This window comes from Pararge aegeria, chromosome Z (genome assembly GCF_905163445.1).
Source record: "Pararge aegeria chromosome Z, ilParAegt1.1, whole genome shotgun sequence".
In the NCBI taxonomy this organism is placed as follows: Eukaryota; Metazoa; Arthropoda; class Insecta; order Lepidoptera; family Nymphalidae; genus Pararge; species Pararge aegeria.
The window spans coordinates 8092728-8115352 of record NC_053208.1 but is presented as its reverse complement, the minus strand read 5'-3'; the positions used below and the strand labels follow the sequence as shown (position 1 = coordinate 8115352).

The 22625-nt window shown below is 36.9% G+C and overlaps 1 protein-coding gene across 1 annotated transcript in view; it reads left to right on the top strand.

Moving 5' to 3' along the window:
• Positions 1-22242, top strand: part of LOC120636029 (glutamine synthetase 2 cytoplasmic-like) — a 65379-nt gene extending 43137 nt beyond the window's left edge. The window contains exons 2-8 of the mRNA XM_039907274.1: positions 5327-5378; positions 9622-9819; positions 15132-15293; positions 15911-16124; positions 18986-19243; positions 19627-19766; positions 21922-22242. Of these exons, the coding sequence (XP_039763208.1) occupies positions 5348-5378; positions 9622-9819; positions 15132-15293; positions 15911-16124; positions 18986-19243; positions 19627-19766; positions 21922-22070 (1152 nt within the window). The 5' untranslated portion in view covers positions 5327-5347 and the 3' untranslated portion in view covers positions 22071-22242. The remainder of the gene's footprint in view (positions 1-5326; positions 5379-9621; positions 9820-15131; positions 15294-15910; positions 16125-18985; positions 19244-19626; positions 19767-21921) is intronic.
• The last annotated feature ends 383 nt before the right edge of the window (positions 22243-22625 follow it).

Here is a 22625-nt window from a genome sequence, read left to right as displayed (position 1 = left end):
GTAACGATCAGATAACCACATAATATGGGATAGGCATGGGATTCTAAGAACAATTAACTTTCACACAATTTTATAAAATAAAATTTCGAGGTGAATCAATTTCAAAATCAATTTCGTCCTAACAAATCAGGAGATAATTGGTGTAAAAAAAGAATTTCATATTTTTCTAGGAGCAAAAATATAACCTATGTAACTCTCAAGTCAAGTCGATGGTTCGTCTTTGGTTCCTCAGGTTAGGGCGTGAAGGAACGACAAACAACAAAAGCTCTCTAGGCTTTTATAATATTAGAATCGATGATATAAGTTTTCATTTATTTAAATAAGATCATCAAGTTTCAACAATATAAACACATTGTTCGTTTTTTTTTATGGTTTGCTAGAAATTTTGGCATTACGCTGTGGAGAAAGAGGTCAATATGTTATGTAAAATTTTAGTATGTAGGTCGCATCGATACCCTTTGATTCTGCGTCAATGTGAATGGCTCGAAGGGTACCTATTAGCTATGGAAGAGAGGTTATAATATTTCAATTGAAACTATAAATTGTTTCACTAATGTCATAGCCGATCGCCTATTGTTCCCGGAAATCAATGGAATTGAAAGTCTTCATTCAATTACTTTTTAATTTTCTTTTCATTCTGGTGGGAGGCGAATGTCTATTCAATATTCAGCGTGTGAGTACCAGTGAGATGTCACTATCTTTAGAGTCCGCAACTTCGAACTGACTTGCAACGGTTTAACTTTATGACAATAAATAAATAAATATACTATGACAGTACGCCTTATAGCCCCAAAGTAAGCGTAGCTTGTTATATGGGAACTAAGATAACTGATGAATTTTTTTATGAATGTAAATAAATACTTATAATATGCAGATAAACACCCAGACACTGAAAAGCATACATGTTCAACACACTCTCCAATCGTGGGAATCGAACCCACGGCCTTGGACTCAGAAAGCAGGGTCGCTACCCACTGCGCCATTCGGCTGTCGATATTATATGACAATATTGTATGTACTATCATTTATCTACAAATAATCTGGCAATTTTATCAATATCAAACTCTTGCTTACCGTGCAGACCGGCAGGGCTATTCTTTATCTCAGTTGACACCTTTATACAGCTAGCCATTGTGGAAACTTGCCATCATATAACGCCCAAACCATCGTTATTATGTACATTACGTTATTGTATCTGCCAACCGAATTGAAATGAACTCGTTGGAAATTAATGTTAGCTAAATTTGAGGGTTACTCTAGCTTGTATACACTCTATGGTTGGGACGGATTCCCCATGTAGGGTGACTTTAACTACGTTTACGTGGCAGGGACTGCAGGATATGAGTGAATTTAGAATACTAGGTAAAGCGACGTAAATGAAAAATGCACCTACGCCTTCTACAGAGATTTCTTGTATTTACTAGGAACTTGTATATTTATATATACAAGTTCAAGCTATAAACTGTTTAACGGTTTTATAATTATCAGTGTAAAGTATAGTATACACACTCAGGATCACAATAACCTTCACTTTGTATCAATACGATAGGTATAGGTAATATGTTATATTTTAAATATGTTATATTTAAATTATTTTATAATGTAAGTGTTTGTAAGTAAACCTAATAAATAAAATAAAATAAGAAAAATGAAAAAAAAAGTGTACAGTCAAAACCATTCAAAAAATTAACTTACTACTATCTTAAGCACTTCGGAGCCGAGCGTAGTTACGAATTAATCGCAAGGTTGTTCACTTTTTCCTACACATTTTAGTCTATGCATTGTCTAGACGAAGTTCATTCACCTAGTCAATACAACACAATAATCGTAATCATGAGTACGCGAACATGTCAGCACAGGTACGATATTTTGAAATTAATTCCGAGTTCTCCAGGCATTTGGCCCATTTTCGATTGCCTACATACATTAGGAAAGGCTTTGAACTTTTTGTTCGGGTTTCAAACCAATCGAGAGAACTAGGGAAGGGTTAAAACGGGTTTTTTTTTTGTAATAGTTTTTACATTACCCAAATCACGCCCTTCAGTCTGGAACACAGCATTGCAAAAATGTTGCTTAGCGGCAGAAATAAACATGGCGATACAGTTCCCCGGACGAGCTGTGTCTCAAAAAACTTTAGTACGACATAACTAATAAAAGTCCTCACTTTTAAACCGTTAACTAATAAGAATATGTCTCTAAAAAACTGGGAACTACTTCAACGTTACGTTACCCATCATACCTGATTATATCCCCCCTTACAAGGGATATAATTAACGTGTCCAGCAGCTAAAGCACGGGAACATGGAATAGGAGAAGTTTTAAGATTATTATTACACATATTTTATGTGGATATTATTTCCACTTGTACGCCAGTGCTCTGAGAGTTGATAAAGCTGTGGGAGAAGATACATTTCTAACCTCTCCCCCTGGAATAAATAGAAGCCCATGATACTCTGCGCTATTTCAACTTAATTAATCAAGTCAATCGGTTGCTTAGTTTGGGCGTAGAGGACAAACAAACAACACAAAACTTTCGCATTTATAATATTAGTAAGATAATATTAGGATACTTGTATTATAGTGGAATAAGACGACAGAAAATTGGGTATTTTTGCTCATAAGGTTCTACGTACGTACCTATATACGTACAATACGTTTGTTTGTACATAAGTGGTCTACTCTATGACGTTTTATAAAAACATGTTGGGCACAAGTTGTTATTTACAATGATAACAAAACGAGCAGTGGAATGGATTTTTCTAGAATTATCTGTAGGTACTTTGTTATCTTACTTCAAATATGGATATTGTGAAAGAAACAATAACAAAATGTTGCCGAGAGTACGTACCTACTTACAAACTTACGTTGTTACGATAATGTTGTGGTGCTCTGGAAGAAATAAAGTTGGCCGTCCATACTTAATTCGATAATTCTCAGCTTATTAGTATCCCACGGCGCAGCGGTTAGCGCTGTGTTTTTAAGTCGGAGGTGCCGGGTTCGATTCCCGGCAGGGGCAATTTGGTAATTTATAATTTCTGAATTTTCCTTGTTCTGGTCTGCTGGGAGGCTTCAGCTGTGGCTTAAAGTAGGGGTATGGGTGTATATATCATTGCCATACTTTCTGAACCATCCTGATCCTGGCCGGCAATCGGTTTATCATGATGACTTCCTAAACAAACAAAGTCACCTTCAGATGTGATTGCAGTCAAAGCCTAATTCCTGATAGAAAAAAAAAGTTATATCCAGCTCTACTCTTTCCGCGGATGTCGTACGAGGTGACTAAAGGACTATAACAGAGACCGGGCCTAGTCCCGAGGGCCCTAGGACCCGTCTGCCTAGATTCCCTCACTTCTGAAGAGTCCCTTAATCCAGGACTTTAATAGGCTATGATGATGATGATGATGAGCTGGCCAAATCCTCCCATTTTTATAGAAGGGAGAGATTTGTAGCTCTGTCCTACATACTATAAACTTGCTTTGACGGCCGACTGGCGCAGTGGGCAGCGACCCTGCTTTCTGAGTCCAAGGCCGTGGGTTTCGCCGATGTCTGGTTCGGCCGATTCCCACTACTGGAAAATGTCTGTGTGATGAGCATGAATGTTTTTCAGTGTCTGGGTGTTTATATGTACATTCTAACTGTTTATGTATATAATTTATAAAAGTTTTCATCAATCATCTTAGTACCCATAACACAAGCTAACGCTTACTTTGGGGCTAGATGGCGATGTGTGTATTGTCGTAGTATATTTATTTAATTTTATTTTATTTTTGACGGCCGATTGGCGCAGTTTGCAGCGACCCTGCTTTCTGAGTCCAAGGCCGTGGGTTCGATTCCCACAACTGGAAAATGTTTGTGTGATGAGCATGAATGTTTATCAGTGTCTGGGTGTTTATATGTATTTTATAAGTATTTATGTATTATATTCATAAAAATATTCAACAGCTATCTTAGTACCCATAACACAAGCTACGCTTACTTTGGGGCTAGATGGCGATGTGTGTATTGTCGTAGTATATTTATTTAATTTTATTTATTATTTATTAATAAACGAGCAAGCAAAAATATATTTGCAAATCAGACTGGTATTTTCTTATATTTCAAACTTACAAACTAGTTCTCTCATCTTAGTATAAGTAGGTATATGTATTACCCATAGTATCGAATTAAATCCGTATTATGGAATATACTAATACGTATTTTACAATTCATAATTGTAAATGTCAAGGAAAAGATAATGCGTAGAATCACTTAGTAGGTTTTTATCCATACTACGTTTATTATCTACCACAAATACTGTCCACATCCAGTGGCGTGCACTGAGCACGCGTGAGTTTCTTACCAGGGTATGCATAAATCAGGAAAATTGCGTAAAATGGCAAAAATCCGCCTCCTATACGAGTTATATATCAATTTTAGGATAAGCAGTGCTTTTGAGTTTTTATGAAGTGCACGCCACTGTCCACATCCACATCAGAGTGCACCTTCCTAGTGTTGCGAATTGTGTAGTCTGTATACACATATCTCTGTGCAAAGTATAGAAAAATGTGGCTATTTTAAATCATGAAGTAGAAGTAGAAGTGATAGGCCGTAGTCTACTACGCTGGCCAAATGCGGATTGGTAGACTTCACACGCCTTTTTTGATCATTATAGAGAACTCTCAGGCATGCAGGCACGTTTCCTCAAGATGTTTGCCTTCAACGTTAAAGCATGTGATATTCATTTTTGGCGCAGTGGATAGCGACCCTGCTTTCCGAGTCCAAGGTTGTGGTTTCGGAAAAATGTTTGTCTGATGAACATGAATTTCTTATACAGTGTCTCGGTTTATCTCTATTTATCTACATTATAATTATTTATGTATAATATTCATAAAAATATTTCTCAATCATCTTAGTACTCATAACACAAGCTACGCTTACTTTGGGACTAGATGGCGATGTGTGTAATGTCGTAGTACCTTTATTTATTTTTATTTATACGTAATTCCTTAGAAAAACGCACATACCTCCAAGGTTCGTGCCGGGGATCGAACTCGGTCCCCCCGAAAGGGAAACCGATGCCTTAACCACTAAGCTATTACCGCACTCTTTGTAAATACTTAACAAATAATTTTCATTATCTAAAAGTATGTCAACACGAGTGAAGATGATAACATCGGAGTTTGAATAGATTAGAAACACAATATGTGCATTCATAGTCATTGTGCGGTGCGCGTCAGTAGGTAACCCCTATTATCTATGCTGCGCGTGTATGTTATTAAGTCTTTAGTATATGAGTTACCAGGATACCAAGTGCCAAGTTATCTAATCATATTTTTCTTTATTACAGGTTAAATTTCAATAATTCAAAATGAGTGATTCGGGACACGCCAAGATTGAAGGTAAGAATGTTTTTTTATTATACTTAACTAGCGATCTCTCGCGACTTCATCCGCGTATATGTTAACCTCATATGCCGTCGCATACCTATTTGTAGAAATTTTAATGGGGAAAAACTTTGTCATAAATGATTTTATCTTAACTTTATCCGATTACGCAGCGCAGCGGAAGCTCTCTAAAAGAAAAGAACATGATTTTGAGACATTCTTCATTGGTGCTATGCTACATTTAGTCTAAGCGTGATCATAGGAAGCCTATAAGTCTTACTCGCTAAATGAAAGAATTTTTCAAATCAAACCTGAGATTTTTCAAATCAAATTGTTCCTGAGATCATCGCGTTCAAGTAAACAAACAAACAAACAAATTCTTCAGCTTTATATATTAGTATAAGGTATGTTTACTATTAACTAGTGCCGAAGGACACCGCGTATCTGTCACTTCGACGACGCGTATTAACGTGCTGGCCACGGAACAAGGGGACGACTGGCGAAGCGTCTAGTGACTAAAACGAAAGTATAGAAATATACCAAAGATGCGGGTAGTGGCGACCGTCGGCGGCGGCTTCCCATACATTTATTCAAACCGGGCTAAAATTCTTGCGACGTTATATGTCCCGTGGCTAACACGTAACGTCTCGTAAACGAGATTCAGCTGCAGCTCGTCGTTCACAAATTGAGACTCACATCATAAACCACTCAAACGAGCATTTAAGTCGATACAAACGCGGTGGATAGATACCAGGCTTTGTGAAAGCATATCCACGTGATCTCAAAAAACATGCCGCAAACTGCAATCGAACTTCTCAGGCGAATCCCAAACCCATTATACAAACGTAAACGTGACGAAGATACGCCGTGTGCAAGTGCATAGTCCGCTAGAACTAGTAAGTTGTAGTACGCATATAGTCATGCCAAATCCCAAAAATATAGTATTATAACTTTCAAAATAGAAGGATTTAAAAAAATGGATAGGTTTAGACCACCACCATAACTATCGTGATTGTATTCACTTCGGTTCAGACAATCATTAGTCCGAGAATCTCGTCCCAGGCCTAAGATAAAATAAACACTAAGTTTCTGAAACTTGAACCTAATTATATGGTAGTGATTATATTCTCTTTGCACAAATTTGAATACACGTTTCAATTTGACTTCGTGTAGCCTTTGTCGTCTTTGGTCTTTGTGTTTGGAACGTCGGGGTTGTATCCTCTTTGCTCTCTAATTGCAATTAGACTTTTCGCGAACAAAAATAAATCAATTTGACAAGTTCGAACATAATAAGACTGGGGTGTATTTTAAACACCGGACGAATTATTCATGCGTTGATTTTGAAATCCAAATCCTTTATGTGATGTCGTTATAGAATTTCGTTATGACTTTAGTCAATTTATTCTTATATCTTTAAACGAGCAATTCTATATTCATTTAAATTTAAAAAAATGACGGGTACAAATGTGCTTGTATTAGGTACGTGCTGTTTATATTGTGTTTTTCAAGTAGTAAAGTAACCATCTAGCCACTATAGACTGAGAAATGTTGGTCTCCGAGCTCGCTAGTTTTATTTAGTTGCACTTAAAATCTCTTAAGAGCTAGTGACTTGTTAAATGGTTATTTATTCTGTGGTATGGATAATATTACTCTTACACTTAATCTAACAGCATCTTATTATATTCGATAGTTAAGTATACAATCTATAAACACTGAATTGCAGTTAACACGTTCACTTAGCCCTTCAGCTCTCTATTTAGGGACTAATCGAGTACATAAGTTACGAGTACGTTACAAACTTATTCAGATTTGCTTTTATCGGCCACGTTTACCATCACGAAAGTTTGTTTTTCAGTACTATATATTTGCTGAATAGTTTCTATCCCCCGATTACAACACTGGATGACTGAGAAGCGATTAGTATCTGCTGTGCGAAAACGATAAACTACTTTCTTGAGGAAACTTACATTTGACATGGACAGTTTTATCTTTCACTTCTGTTAAAAGTAATAAAAAACTGGAGCGTAATAAATTAAAGCGCGTACCAGAGCTTAATGACAAGGCTGCGTACATCACTAAACTGAACACTGTCGTAAGAATGCCGATGGTAAGACACACTTGTCCCCATTTTATATGCCTGCATACCGCATAAGCTGAATATAAGAGGAAAGCTGAATAGATCGCCATTGAAAACAACCGAGCTGTGCTGAATAAGTTCATGTTTAACGGTAGTAATTAGTCTTTTAATTTGCAGGAACAAGAATGGCTGCACAACTGTGTAATTTAGAGGCGCTATTTTAGATGAAGAATGATAATGTTAGATATTATATATCGTAAATTGATTGAACAAGAAAAATAAGAAAAATCTACATCTAATCGGATCAATCAAAAATCTACATCGTATCTAAACAATTTGATCAAAAATCGAGATCCCTATGACGTTTGCAATATTTGTGCTACTTTCGATTCGATTGAAGTCATCTGCTCATTTAGTGGGATTCTCAAAAAGCAGTGCTAAGCTTTGTGTCCCGCCCAATGCTACTTTATCTTTACAAGTCCTTAAAATCTCGGTTCTTCCCACTTCTGATTTGTAATACTATGAGCATAAGTTTTTCCATCGCTCTTTGTGTTTGCCACACACCTTTCCATGGCATGGTAGGTAGATATTACAGTCGGAAGATTGTCCAAAAACTTTTCAATAGTTAACTGAATATATTTTCGCTACATCTCGCACTCAATCAAAACTACATTTTTACTTAAGGAAATTTTTATAACATGGCTTTTTAGTTTACTATTTTGATTGCGTTCCAGGATAATTATTTAAACGGGCACAAGGTTTAGTATCATTAAATCTGGTATCAACTAGGTTTCGGTTTCGTATGTTTAACCGGATAAATAGAGAAACCTTTCCACTTTTCGATTTTGCTCAGGCCTCAATTATCTTGTTAACTGAATTCCAAATTCAGCTCTTTTCGTAAACGGCTACCACGGCTGATGCTTGCTTATTTAGATTGCGGCAGAAACTCGATAACTTTGCGTTTATTTAACTTTAAGAAAGCGTTTACAAAAATAAATAAATTTGACAAGTTCGAACCATAAGACTGGGGTGTGGTTTAAACAGCGACCAAATTATTCATTCTCTGATTTTAAACTCCAAATACTTTGTGTGATGTCGTTATAGAATTTCGTTATGACTTTAGTCAATTTATATCTTATATCTTTAAACGAGCAATTCTTGTATATATTCTTGTATATATATATATAAAATTTGAATCTCGGAATCGGCTTGCAACGATTTTTATAAAATTTAGTGTACAGGGGGTTTCGGGGGCGATAAATCGATCTAACTAGGATTCATTTTTAGAAAATGTAGTTTTGTTCGTGTTTTCCTCAATAACCGATTTGGTTCAGACGAAGTTGCACGGGTCAGCTAGTATTCATTTAAGTTAAAAAAGTGACAGGTACAAATGTGCTTGTATTAGGTTCGTGCTAAGAAATCAATCAATTCAATCTATCCTAAGAAATTACAATATCAATAAGAAATAAATTTAAGCATTTAAAACCATAATTTTTAGTATATAAAAACTTGTTCCGAGGCTTGCCTGTGCATGATTACTATAGCCCACCCCTCACAATTACCCACTGAAATAGATTACCATTTGCATTTGACACCACTTTAAATTGCCACCCGGCATCGTTACCCTTAATTGCTAAATCTAGGGTTGACTATAATGTTTGTAGAACACATTTTAATTGATCTCGTGTATTTTTTAACCCCCGACACAAAGAGCACGGGGTTATAAGTGTGAAGTGTTTGTGTGTGTGTGTTGCGGCATCGTATTTCCCGAACGGATGAACCGTTTTGTTTTTGTATTGTTTTGTTTGAGAGGTGAATAAGTCGGGAGTGTTTATAGCTATGTTTAATAAAAATCATATCCTGTCGAAGAATTTTTTTAGAACTTCTAAAGGCGAACAACTATGTCATGCATGATTTAATCGAAACTTACACCATTACGCAGCGCACGCGGCGTAAGCTCTGAAAAGGATAAAAAATGTAATATATTCTTAACGTGATATTACAGCCTATATATAGCCTTGCTCAATAAATGGGCTATCCAACACTAAAATCATTTTCAAATCGGTCCAGTCGTTTCTGAGATCATCGCGTTACCAACTCTTTACATTTATATATTAGTATAAGATTAGCATAGATAATGTCTGCTGGAGTTACTCTCACACAAAAATTTTATGTTTACAGATAACCCAAAAATACTTTCGGGACCAGTTCTCACAAACTCACCTAACGCAGTATTATCCAAGACACTACTGGGCCGTTACAATGATCTTGCGCTGCCAGTCGACCGCATCCTGGCCACGTACGTCTGGATTGACGGAACTGGCGAGCACCTGAGATGCAAGGACCGCACCCTGACGTTCATTCCAAAGCAACCAAAAGGTGAGCCCTTGTTTGTTTTCCTAAAAAAGGTTTAAAAGGCGTTCTATTCTTTTTTGTTTTAACTTAGCAGCAGGAGCACTTGCAGCCAAAGATTGTACTGGCTTACCTGGTATGACATTTATATTAAACCCAGACCACTAATCGGGTTCGGAACGCTAAATGTCTTAGCGGAACGTCTTTTTGGTAGGGTGGTAATTAGCCGCGAAGCCTCCAGACCAGACCAGACCAAGCAAAATTCACTACCTGACTTGCCACTTAAAACCACAGCGCTCACCTCTGCGCCAGTGGGGTCGTCAAACATAATTAGGTTCATTAACTGACGTATATGTAGCAAATTATGGCGCAAGGAAACTGGGGGAACAATTTCGGAAATTATGATCATCTTATAATAATATCTATGTTATATACTTAAAATAAGACTGGAGTGGACGATTCATCAGAGAATTCGTAGAAAAATTCAAATGCGTTTAATAGAGCTAAACTTTGACAATCGGGCGTTCACAATTTGATCCACGTGTAGTTTTTGACTGACTTTGGCTGGACTGCAGTGGATATTACACTACATCAACTGAACTAGTTGATGTTAGTGAAATGCCAACTGTAGCCCTGTCCTTGTCCCTCGCTCAACAGTGTTTAGATTGAATTGTTTCCGCTTAGGTTTAACGGTGATATCAGGCCTACAGCCTTATTCAGGTCAGGACTAATTATATTTTAAAATGCAAACATCCTCGTCATATGGTTGGATTCCCACGTATTTTTGGCTCGGTGACCGTAAATTAACGCTAAAGAGAGTCTTAACAAGAATTAATAAAACGATAATAACAGGCGTTTATTAATATTGCTGTAACTTTTAATATTATTTTAAGCTTATTTCACAATAGTTTAATTAATAACAGTATTCGTTCAATAATAAGACTTTAATGTTCCAGATACTTATCTATTATTGTGTGAGTGTCGTTCTCAAATTATACTGGTTACTAAACTGTTGAGAGCTGTTTGTAGAATCAACCTTGTATAAATTATCCAATTAAAAACATTAATTAAATAAAATAAGTTTATATACTTATGATTCTAAATATAAATGAATGAATACAATTTAGAGATTTTTATATAATATATGTAGATGTATGGTACAGATGCTGGTTACAAATAGCCTATTATATAGTCCGAAGGTCGTGGAATTACACAAACTGCTAACTACAATGGTTAATGCGGACGTATTAAAAACTCACTCGTTTTAATAGGAGTGTAATGTTTCATACTGTGACGAGTAACAACATCACATCATTGGTACAACGTACAAAGTACAGCGTAAATTAAAAATTGTCCTTAATTTTATGTAATCCAAATTAGGGCGAGTTCCCGCAAAAATGAAATTTGTACACCTAAATAGGTACTTCCATTAAAAAACATTACCCTAATTTATTTATTTATTTATTAGCTGTTCCAGGGAAACAAACAGTACTATTACATATAAAAGCAATGCCGTATTTTTATATCACATAAACCAATCAAGATTCCAATACTTAGACACAACTTGGCCTTTTGGTTGCTGCAGTGAAAGCTATTACTAATTTTCATTATATTTAAAAAGTATTAGCAAATATAGGAGTTCCTATCCCATGTAGGGCCCACTAATAAAAGCAATTGTGTATTTTGTATAAAAATAATTTTCAGTACCAGCCCGGAGTTGGGAAATTGGCCATGACAAGCCGTGCCTCGGAAAGCACGTTAGGCCGTCGCCCCGGTTATTGTCAACTTGTGGTAATAGTCGTAGCGTGGTGGGTCTATGATCTATGTTCTCTAATACACGACGCTTGTACCCTGCAGTGGGACGTTTATAGACGATGACGATGATCTTCGGTAAATCACAGAACTAAGAATATATCAAATTCAAATTCAAAATTTCTCTATACATGTAGGCCTATCACAGGCGCTTATGAAGCGTTCATACATATTTGTTTACATTTTTTTTTTCATAAATATACTACGACAATACACACATCGCCATCTAGTCCCAAAGTAAGCGTAGCTTGTGTTATGGGTACCCACTAAGATAACTGATGAATATTTTTTATGAATAATATACATAAATACTTATAATATATAGATTAACACTGAAAAACGTTCATGTTCATCACACAAATATTGTCCAGTTGTGTGAATCGAACCCACGGCCTTGGAATCAGAAAGCAGGGCCGCTGCCCACTGCGCTAATCGGCCGTCAAATAATTGTAATGGGATGGTGATAACTTCGTTCGCCAACTTTAATCCAAACGCGCCCTAGTCTAAACCCACAACAAACTTAGCCGGGTATACAGAATCCTCATTCAGCCATTATTACATGCAGTGCATTTTGACAAAAAAAGAGAGAACGCCCGCGGAATCTGGCTAGCTTACAAACTTTTCCCATTTTTCCCATTTTATGGTAAACGTTTAAAACATTAAAGGTAAAATTATCACTGTCAACCGCTGTATATCACTGTGATAAAACCATCACTTCAGTAGTGTTTCTCAAAGAGGGTTGCTTCAATATTAGTCGTGCACACGGTTTCTGTATGATCTTAATTCTGTGTGGAAAATGGAGACATGATTTAAAAAACCATCAACTTTATAACTTCTTTAGTTGGATCGTTAAGATTGCCGTTGCAGGCGGTACAAGTAAAAACTTAAGCTAAACCGGTATAACTATTTCAATCTGTTTTATATTATAGTGGTTTATAGTATTCAGTCGGGGTTTCCGAACTTCATATTATGTTTATGTTTTATTCTTACTATTAAAGTACGTATATAAGTTAGAAGAAAATTTAATATTTCTCTCTTTTTAAGATGATTTTGTACAATGGTCACAAATTCTGGAGAGAATAGACGAAAAGGCTACATTAAAAGTGTGGAGCACAATCAAAAAGACATGCGAGAGAAAACACATGCCACCGTATTATTGTCCGAAGGATCTCGAGGGCATTTTCGATGTACAATGCAACTGGAGTGAGCCAAAGAATAGGGATAGCTTTGATGAGAATTTAAAAGGTTTCACACCATTATCATAGCAGACGTAGAAATGTAGCACATACGTATCCAACAAGATTGCAGCTTTCATTTGTAGGGTTCCGTAGTTAGACAACTTAGTTACGTCATGTGTCTAGCTTTCCATCCGTACGTACGTATTTCCGTCCGTTCGTCCGTCGGCCAGTTTGTCTTACCGTGTGAGTGGAAATTAAAATAAGCTACTATTAAAGCTGTAATGGTGAGTTTAGAACCTCTAGAAAGGTTTCTAAAGCTAGTTAGATGTATTTTTATTTGTTTTTGCCTTTTTAAATAAAAAGTTGCAGTTAGACTAAAAATTGTTAGGTAGGTAGTGTAATATGATTATGAAGTTTCTTTTTTTTTTTAACAACTGATAATCTATAAGAATAGATATATAACTTATTATCTGCTTTAATAAAAAATCATCACGAATAACACGGGTTGATTAGCTTTCAAGCTTTAATTCGTTAGTATGTCAACCGAATAAGACGATTTGTTTATTTATTTATTCACTTATTTATTCACTTTATGGCACAACCAATAAACGGTTAACAAAGGCCGGACTTAATTGCTAAAGCATTTTCTACCAACCAACCTTCGGACGTGCGAGAAAACGAGTGGGTGGCCCAAAAGTTTAAGAAAGTAAAAAAAGGTATATGCATGTTAAATACATATACGTGTAAATGAAAACAGTTATAATACTTCACAGGATTTAGAGCTACATTTGATGGCCGATCGGCGCAGTGGGCAGCGACCCTGCTATCTGAGTCCAAGGCCGTGGGTTCGATTCCCACTAGTGGAAAATGTTTGTGTGATGAACATGAATGTTTTTTAGTGTCTGGGTGTTTGTATGTGTATTATAAGTATTTATGTATATTATTCATAAAAATATTCATCGGTCATCTTAGGACCCATAACACAAGCTACGGTTACTTCGGGGCGTACTATTGTCGTAGTATATTTATTTATTTATTATGTACTGTCTCTTAGATTTTTCGTGAAACCGAACACCGAATAGTTTATGAGTAAACCAATGCCATAGTTTTTATTGAAAGAAATCAGATACAGCCCTAACATCATATATGCAAAATTGAAATTTTTTTGGTTTGCGTCGCGTAGCGTAGGTACTTTGCGCGTGTCGGTCTTTTATCTTCAATAGGATTGTCATAAGTAAACACTTAGAATGTTTCGAATTCGTTTGTAAGGAAAAATAAATATTATACTTCTTTCGATTTATTATCTTTACAGGTTGATTCCTTACGATATATACTTATCTATCCTTCAATATTATTTCGTAATTCTGTTATACGTTGTATACACGAGAACGAAGTGTTCAAATGCTACATATTTTGATCCCCTTACTCTTAGTATGTATAATAACCAAATGATGTAGGGAAATCTCTAATTCTATATGTAGAAAAACTTTGTGCAATGTTTTTGCAAACTGAGTGCTAATTGGACTTATAAAACCTCATTAACAATATAACAGGTAAAGTTCTGCTCAACAATGAAATAAACAATTTCAACATAACATTTTGGTCTGGTATATCACTTTATTTTCTCAGGAAATGTGGACACTTTAATGTCGAGTTTGCACGATCATGTTTGATTATTATCTTAGGTTCCTTTATATTCCTTATTCATTGCACTGTTTTGAACTGATTATTGTGCACAAGTGTGTGCGCAAGCAGTCTCCATTCTCTCACTCATATAGTCAGAAGGGAGGCGCAGGACCGGCAGTTTCAGGTGCTCTCTGAGCCACGTGTTTGAATCGCCACCATTTTTCCAACTACCGATTGGTACTACGATTTTCTTGATAGAAAAACCGAATAGCATTCATCACTATCCCAACCCGGGGATAGAACGCAGGTCCTCGTGATCTGCGGACGAACATGCTCACCGATAGTTCATCGGGGCAGTTCATTCATTGCAACAGACCTGTTAAACTTACTTAAATATTGTAATTGTTTATATTAAAATTTTTTTTGACTACCTCCCTGACGATGCGGTGAGCGCTGTGGTTCGTGATGAAGGTCTCGTGTTCGGTTCGCGGCAGGCGCAATTTGGGAATTTATAATTTCTGGTCCGGTGGGAGGCTTCGGCCGTAGCTAGTTACACCCTACCGACAAAGGCGTGCCGCTAAACGATGTCGCGTAGAAACCGATTATAGGTTTAATATAACTGGCTTACTCCCTTATAGTCTGCATCAACCTTTTACCACCAGGCGAGATTGCAGTCAAAGGCTAACCTATAGAGGAATACAAACATTTTGTTTTGTGTTATAGAGTTGCCTGTTTGGAACTTCGATGGCAGCTCAACGGGGCAAGCGGATGGCCACAACTCGGACACTTTCCTAGTGCCCCGTGCTATGTACAAGGACCCATTCCGTCGCGGCAACCACGTTATTGTTATGTGCGACACTTTCAAATACAACATGGAACCCACAGGTATATGTTATGTTTTTACTAGCTGTTGCCCGCGACTTCGTCTGCGTTTGATTTTGTTTTTTTATGTGGCATTCAATTTAGTTTTAGTTCTAAAAAAAATTAAAGTATTCAGTATCACTAAGCCTTACATGAGGGGTTGCTGCTGTCCGCTGAGGAGTTCTGTCCTCTATCTCCAACCAGATTCATCAGATTTACACAAAGTTTAGGCAAAATTAAACACAAATTACAACCTCTATAGTACAAAAATAATTATTTAAATCGGTTATATAATTATTTTTGTACTATATAATTTGTCGGAGTTATGGAGTAAAATCGTTAAACACTTTGATCCCCTCTCCCAAAAGGACCGAGCTTAATGTCGGGATAAAAAGTATCCTATATTACTTCTAACGCTTCCAAGAATATGTGTACAAAGTTTCATGAGGATCGGTTGAGTCGTTTTTGCGTGAAAGCGTAACAAACAAACTTACATTGACAGTTATAATATTAGTAGGGATTAGTAGGGATAAACAAATTAGTATGTACCCACACAGAAACGTCAAATTTGAATTAAATTCGCATAACAAAACGAGAACATTATGTTAGATTATAAGAAAAAAAACCTTTCCTTATTACAGAAAGCAATCACCGACTGAAGTGTCAAGAAGCGCACGACAAATGCAAAGATGACGAGCCATGGTTCGGGATTGAGCAAGAGTACATACTCTTAGACGCGGACCTGAGGCCCTTCGGCTGGCCCCCGGGCGGTTTCCCCCCACCACAGGGCCCCTACTACTGCGGCGTTGGGGCGAACAAAGTATTCGCTAGGGATCTAGTTGAGGCACATTACCGGTAAGAAATGTCTTCGGATTACAAGCGAACACGCTACGCACTGTTAAATACCTAAAATACTAGCATATATATCGCTTACATACTCGTACATACAGATATTTCTACTTTTATGTTTTGCATATTTATTTTTGACTTTTATTTTGCGCATATTGATTTGTAGAGGTGATAGCGCATTAGATAGAAGCTAGATTAAGTTATGTGCTTTTTAAGTAATTAAAACATCACTTGTTTCAATGGTGAAGGAAAACAGAGCGAGGAAACCTGCATGCCTGATAGTTCTTCATAGTGTTCTCAAAGGTGTGTGGAGTCCACCTATCCGCACTGGGCCAGCGTGGTGGACTACGGCCTTAACCCCTTCTCATTGTAGGAGGAGATACGTGTGTAGTGGGCCGGTTATAGATTGATGTGTGATGTGATGATGATGATCAAGATTGATTTGAACATAAAAGTCGAATCAGTATCTCTTTATATGGCAGTCTATCATCGATATCAAGTTAGCCGTTCTGGTATTAGCCAAATTTCTGCCCAGCTACAAACCTGGTTTCTAGCTGCCAGCTCACCAAGAAGCTTGTCCACGTGTTCTTGTCCTTATCCCACGCTATATAGGGTCGCCACAACATGTCTTCTTCTTCCAGTCACTTTCTTTGAATGAATGAAATATGAATGACTAAATTCTTTCTAAAATGAAAAATCACTCAGTATTCCAACATGCTCATGGACATAACAACATATTTCTCAAAATATTTTCTTGTAACCTTCACGCAACTATTAAATGACGTGATAAAAGTAAAACTATTTTTTTGTCACGTTATCCATATACACATGGTTGTTTGGATCCAACTCGCATTGCTTCTATACCCACCACTCTGTTCCGAGAGGTGTTCTTTCAATAGAGATAGGAAAACCCCTTCTAGTAGCATACCCACTTAGATCAATATAATATCGCTTCTGTTAAGAGTATCAATAGTTACTACCCCTGTGTCAGAAGACACAGCTCACCTATTGCAATTAAAATAAACTCAAAAAGAAAGGCGAGTATACAAAACATGGCATGTTACAAAAGAATAGACATGTTAAATCGTTTTGAATTGATTTACCGGTTTCCGGGTACCGGATATGACATTGGAGCAGGCGGGTGGGTCGGAGCTCTTAACCCCTAAATATGGGAGAGGTGCCATGTTCCTAGCATGAACATTGAAAGGGTCAAAGGAAAGGAAAAATTTATACGGTCCAGGGTTCACGTACAGTACAGTCAAAATGATTTTGATTATTTTCTACAATTGGCAGTGTGATTGAACAAAGAATGTTTAAACGTATTCAAGAAATCAGAACGTATACATTATTCGTATTCAACAAACATTATTGTTCGTATTCAACAACAATTGTAGGTATTAAGTTATATATATAAACTGGATAACATGTTTTGCATTGTGCAGAAACCTGTTACAAAGGAATCGTAAACCGTGCAAAATTTAATTGGAATTACCTAAGTAATTAGGTATACATTATACTTTAACTGTAAAAACAAAACGACTATTTTTTTACTGTGCTCAGTTTTATTACATCCGTGTAAAATAAGCTAAGTTAATCTTTTATATGCTATATTATGCGGTTTGGAGGGCTTAAATAACGAACACTAGAGTCAGTCAACCATCCATGACAACGAGTAGCCAAATTAAATAACCATGTGAATATTTTATATGACTTATACACTGTCCATTAAGGAATTAACAAAAGATACCTAAACAAAACAATTTTAACATACTCGTATCTTAACCGGCCCACTACAGGGCACGGGCCTCCTCTCGCAATGAGAAGCCGTAGTCCACCACGCTGGCCCAGTGCGGATTGGTGCGGATTTATCTTTTTATATAGAATCTGAATATGCATTGAAAATCTACAAAAATAACAATTAAATACTTTAAAGTTCTTATCACGTTTGACGGCCTAGTGGCGCAGTGCGCAGCGACCCTGCTTTCTGAGACCAAGGTCGTGGGTTCGATTCCCACAACTGGAAAATGTTTGTGTGATGAACATGAATGTTTTTCAGTGTCTGGGTGTTTATCTGTATATTATAAGTATTTATGTGTATTTCATTCATAAAAAAAATATTCATCAGCTATCTTAGTACCCATAACACAAGCTACGCTTACTTTGGGACTAGATGGCGTTGTGTGTATTGTCGTAGTATATTAATTAATTTATTTATTATTTATCACTTTTCTTAACTTTGATTAAGATGCACATTAACACCCATGTAGTTATATACGTGGGATGAGTGAACAATTGGAGTTCATGGAAAGGCCAAAAAAATAAGGACCAGAAGTTATAGTAAATAATGCGTTATTTTGCGGAATTCCATATTATGAAAATGAAGCTTAATTTGATATAATCCGCAAAAGCAGATGAATCCATACGGTGTCATTTCATTGTAAATTCAGTTAAGTTTATTGTAAAGTGAAACGTGCGTAGATGGTACATTGCCGAAGATCTGTTCGGTGTGGAGTATATAGATTGAAGAAATTGTAAATTACACCATACGAATGCTGCTTTTCGCGGATTATAGCAAATTAAGCTTAGTCCTAATAAAGAAAAAATGTTATGAGTAGCTGTTAATCATGTACTTCGTAAACTTTGTTGTTTTGCACAATCCCGTGGGAATAGTGGGCTACTTTTTATCCCACGTTAAACAATCCGGAATAAAAAACCTATGTAACTCTCCTTCCTTTCGAATTACTCTTTGCCAAAAATCATGTTTATTGGTTGCTTAGTTAGGGCGTGGGGGGAGGACAAACAAACAAACACACAAACACACTTTCACATTTATAATATGAGTAAGGATTTTATTGTTTGATTGTCAGGTGCTGCCTCTACGCCGGTATTCCCATCGCCGGCACCAATGCTGAAGTGATGCCTTCCCAGTGGGAATTCCAAGTCGGACCAGCAGTTGGAGTGAGCGCTGGAGATGATCTCTGGGTGGCTCGGTATATCTTACACAGACTTGCTGAGGAGTACGGAGTAATCGTAACCTTCGACCCGAAACCCGTGCAGGACTGGAACGGATCTGGTGCCCATACTAACTTCTCGACTAAGAAGATGAGAGAAGAGAATGGTATTATGTGAGTATTTTTAGATAGTATTCAGCAGTGTTCAAAGTCAAATATTTCTTTTTCAAATCGTCATATATTTGACGGCCGACTGGCGCAGTGGGCAGCGACCCTGCTTTTTGAGTCCAAGGCCGTGGGTTCGATTACCACAACTGGAAAATGTTTGTGTGATGAATATATTGTTTTTTAGTTTATGTATGTATATTATTCATAAAAATATTCATCAGTTATCTTAGTACACATAACACAAGCTACGCTTACTTTGGGGCTAGGTGGCAATGTGTGTATAGTCTTAGTATATTTATTATCAATTTAATTTACGAATAAAGAATGATAACATTGAAAACATCAAAAAAAATAAACAAATGCTTAATATTGCATTGATGTTACATTAGTGAGATCGAGAAGGCTATCGACAAGCTGTCGAAGGTTCACATGAAGCATATCAAGGTGTACGACCCACGCGGGGGCAAGGACAACGAGCGTCGCCTCACCGGCCTGCACGAGACTGCCAGCATTAACGACTTCAGTGCAGGTATTTACTATACTACTCAACTCGCTTTTATCGTCCTACACTACTCAACTCGGTATTAACGTCCTACACTACTCAACTCGCTATTAAAGTCCTACATTACTCAACTCGCTTTTATCGTCCTACACTACTCAACTCGGTATTAACGTCCTACACTACTCAACCCGGTATTATCGTCCTACGCTAATCAACTCGCTATTAAAGTCCTACATTACTCAACTCGCTTTTATCGTCCTACACTACTCAACTCGGTATTAACGTCCTACACTACTCAACCCGGTATTATCGTCCTACGCTACTCAACTCGCTATTAAAGTCCTACATTACTCAACTCGCTTTTATCGTCCTACACTACTCAACTCTGTATTAACGTCCTACACTACTCAACCCGGTATTATCGTCCTACACTACTCAACTCGCTATTAAAGTCCTACATTACTCAACTCGCTTTTATCGTCCTACACTGCTCAACTCGGTAATAACGTCCTACACTACTCAACTCGGTATTATCGTCCTACGCTACTCAACTCGCTATTATCGTCGGTAGGATTCTTGAGGCCTATATACACTGCAGTGCACTTGAAGCGGTGGCATTTAAATAGCACTTCAACGGTCAAGGAAAACATCTTGCATGCGTCAGAGTACTCCGCAATGTTGTCAAAGGGCGTGTTGAAGTCTACCAATCCGCACTTGGCCAGGGTGGTGGACCACTCTGTAGTGGGCCAGTTATGGGTTCAATTAAATTCAATTCGATTCTTTTATTTGCATAAATTATTGCAGATATACATTTTAGTCAAAATTTTTGACATGCTAGTCTTAATTTACACAAATTCATCGCAATATGCAATCACATATTATGTTGACTAAATATAAAAATATTAGAATATACAACTTGAACATAGTCATCGATTTATGTCACCAGTTATGACACCTGGAACTAACCTTACGATGTAGAATTCAGGTGTCGGTGTGTGCGCGCATCGTAAAAATTCACTCTCTTCATTTTTCTCCATCGCGCCAAAAGAAGTACAACTTCAATAAAAATGTCATTTTACTCTATGGAATAATTATAATCATGAAAATAACATATAAATTAAATTAGTACCAAAATAAATTATATTTTGTTATCCAAGATTTCTCTTACCAAGTACTTGTTGGCATTGGCATTGGCATTTAGCAGATTGATATGATGATGATTGTAAAAGTTTTTTTTATGACAGAGCTCCTCCGGGGAAGTACTTCCATGCTTATTCCTGCCGTTAAGCAGCAATGTTTTGCTGCGGTATAAATACAGGCACATCATGCTATCAATGCCTCAGATTAATGGACACAGGGCGGCGCTTTGTATCACGTGTTGATTGCATGCCCTGCGAATGTTGATCTGTTTATTAATTGTTTCATACTTACCATCAGTTGGGGTAGCTTCTTGGTCCATTAAATGTTACAATCAAGATGTAAAAATTATTAAAAGAACACGATAGACTGGCTGGCCAACAAATGAATTTTGTTTCTTTTCGCTAGAATGTTGTTTAGAATTTTGAAGCGCGCCATCACATGTGACAGACGAGTGTATCGGTAATTAATGATAGTTTTAAGTGATTAAAATTTTACTAGCGTCACATGAACAGCGCAAAAATGGCGTCAGTCAATTAGAGACAAAAACAAAGCAACACTAGACTAGAGGTCAGTGCCATTTTAATGTTCACGGCTAGTATGGGCAGGAAAAATTTTGCCAAACGGGGAAATATCACTGCTTTTCCAACTCGGCTTTGGTGCGCAGGTGGAATAAATATTCAAATAATATACCTACGTGTAGTAATAACTAATGCTTTGGCAGGTGGACAAGTTAGTTTTATGCCTTGTCAGGGGATGAAATTAGGGCATATATTTTTTGTCTTCTGTATACTACTAATAATACTACACGCTTAATGATGACACTATAACACGAAAAGAAATGTAAGGAAGAAAAAAAAATAATAGCGAAACTTTACAAAATACAATATAACTATAAAAAGTTATACAACACAAAAGGACAAAAAAGAAAACTAGTTCTATATTAAACATGTACCGGTAGATTTTAAGCCAAAAATAGTTAGAATAAAAAAAAATTGGAAAACGTCATAAAAAATAAGGAACTAACTTAAATCTTACTCTACAGGTGTGGCAAGCCGTGCAAGCAGCATCAGGATACCTCGCTTGGTAGCCGAGGAGAAGAAGGGCTACCTTGAGGACCGCCGGCCCGCTTCCAACTGCGATCCTTACGCTGTGATCAACGCACTGATGCGGACTTGCATCCTCAACGAATAACATCGGGGAGAAGATCACGCCGCTTCCGATCGTGCCAGCTAGCAGCGAGAAATAACACTATACTCAAAGCACGCGGCGTAGTGTTGCCATTTTACGGGATTTTTCCCACATTTCTGGGTATACACAAATTATTTTATTTATTTGGATTTTAATGTGGATTTTATTGAAAGAAATGATTATTAGAGAGTTTCGTAAATGTTTTTAAGGTTCCAATTAAAATAATTAATGTACGTGAGAGTAATTTGAGAATAGTTGACCAATTTAGGGTTGTTAGAAATCTACAAAGACAATTCTGACTAAGTAGTTTAATTATTGTGAGTTGGTTGAAGAGAGAATGGAATGGACTGCACAATTAATTTGGGGGAAGAGATCATTAGTTGGCAATAATATTCTAATCAAGATAATAAAATGTCTGTAGCACGTTTTACAATTTTATACACAAAGCCTTAGTCGCAATTTAGGCTAAGAGTTGAGTTTTACAATTTAACTACGTGAATTCTTATGTGACTTAGTAGTGGTAATCACTGATACTGTGAAAAAATCGAATACCTACGA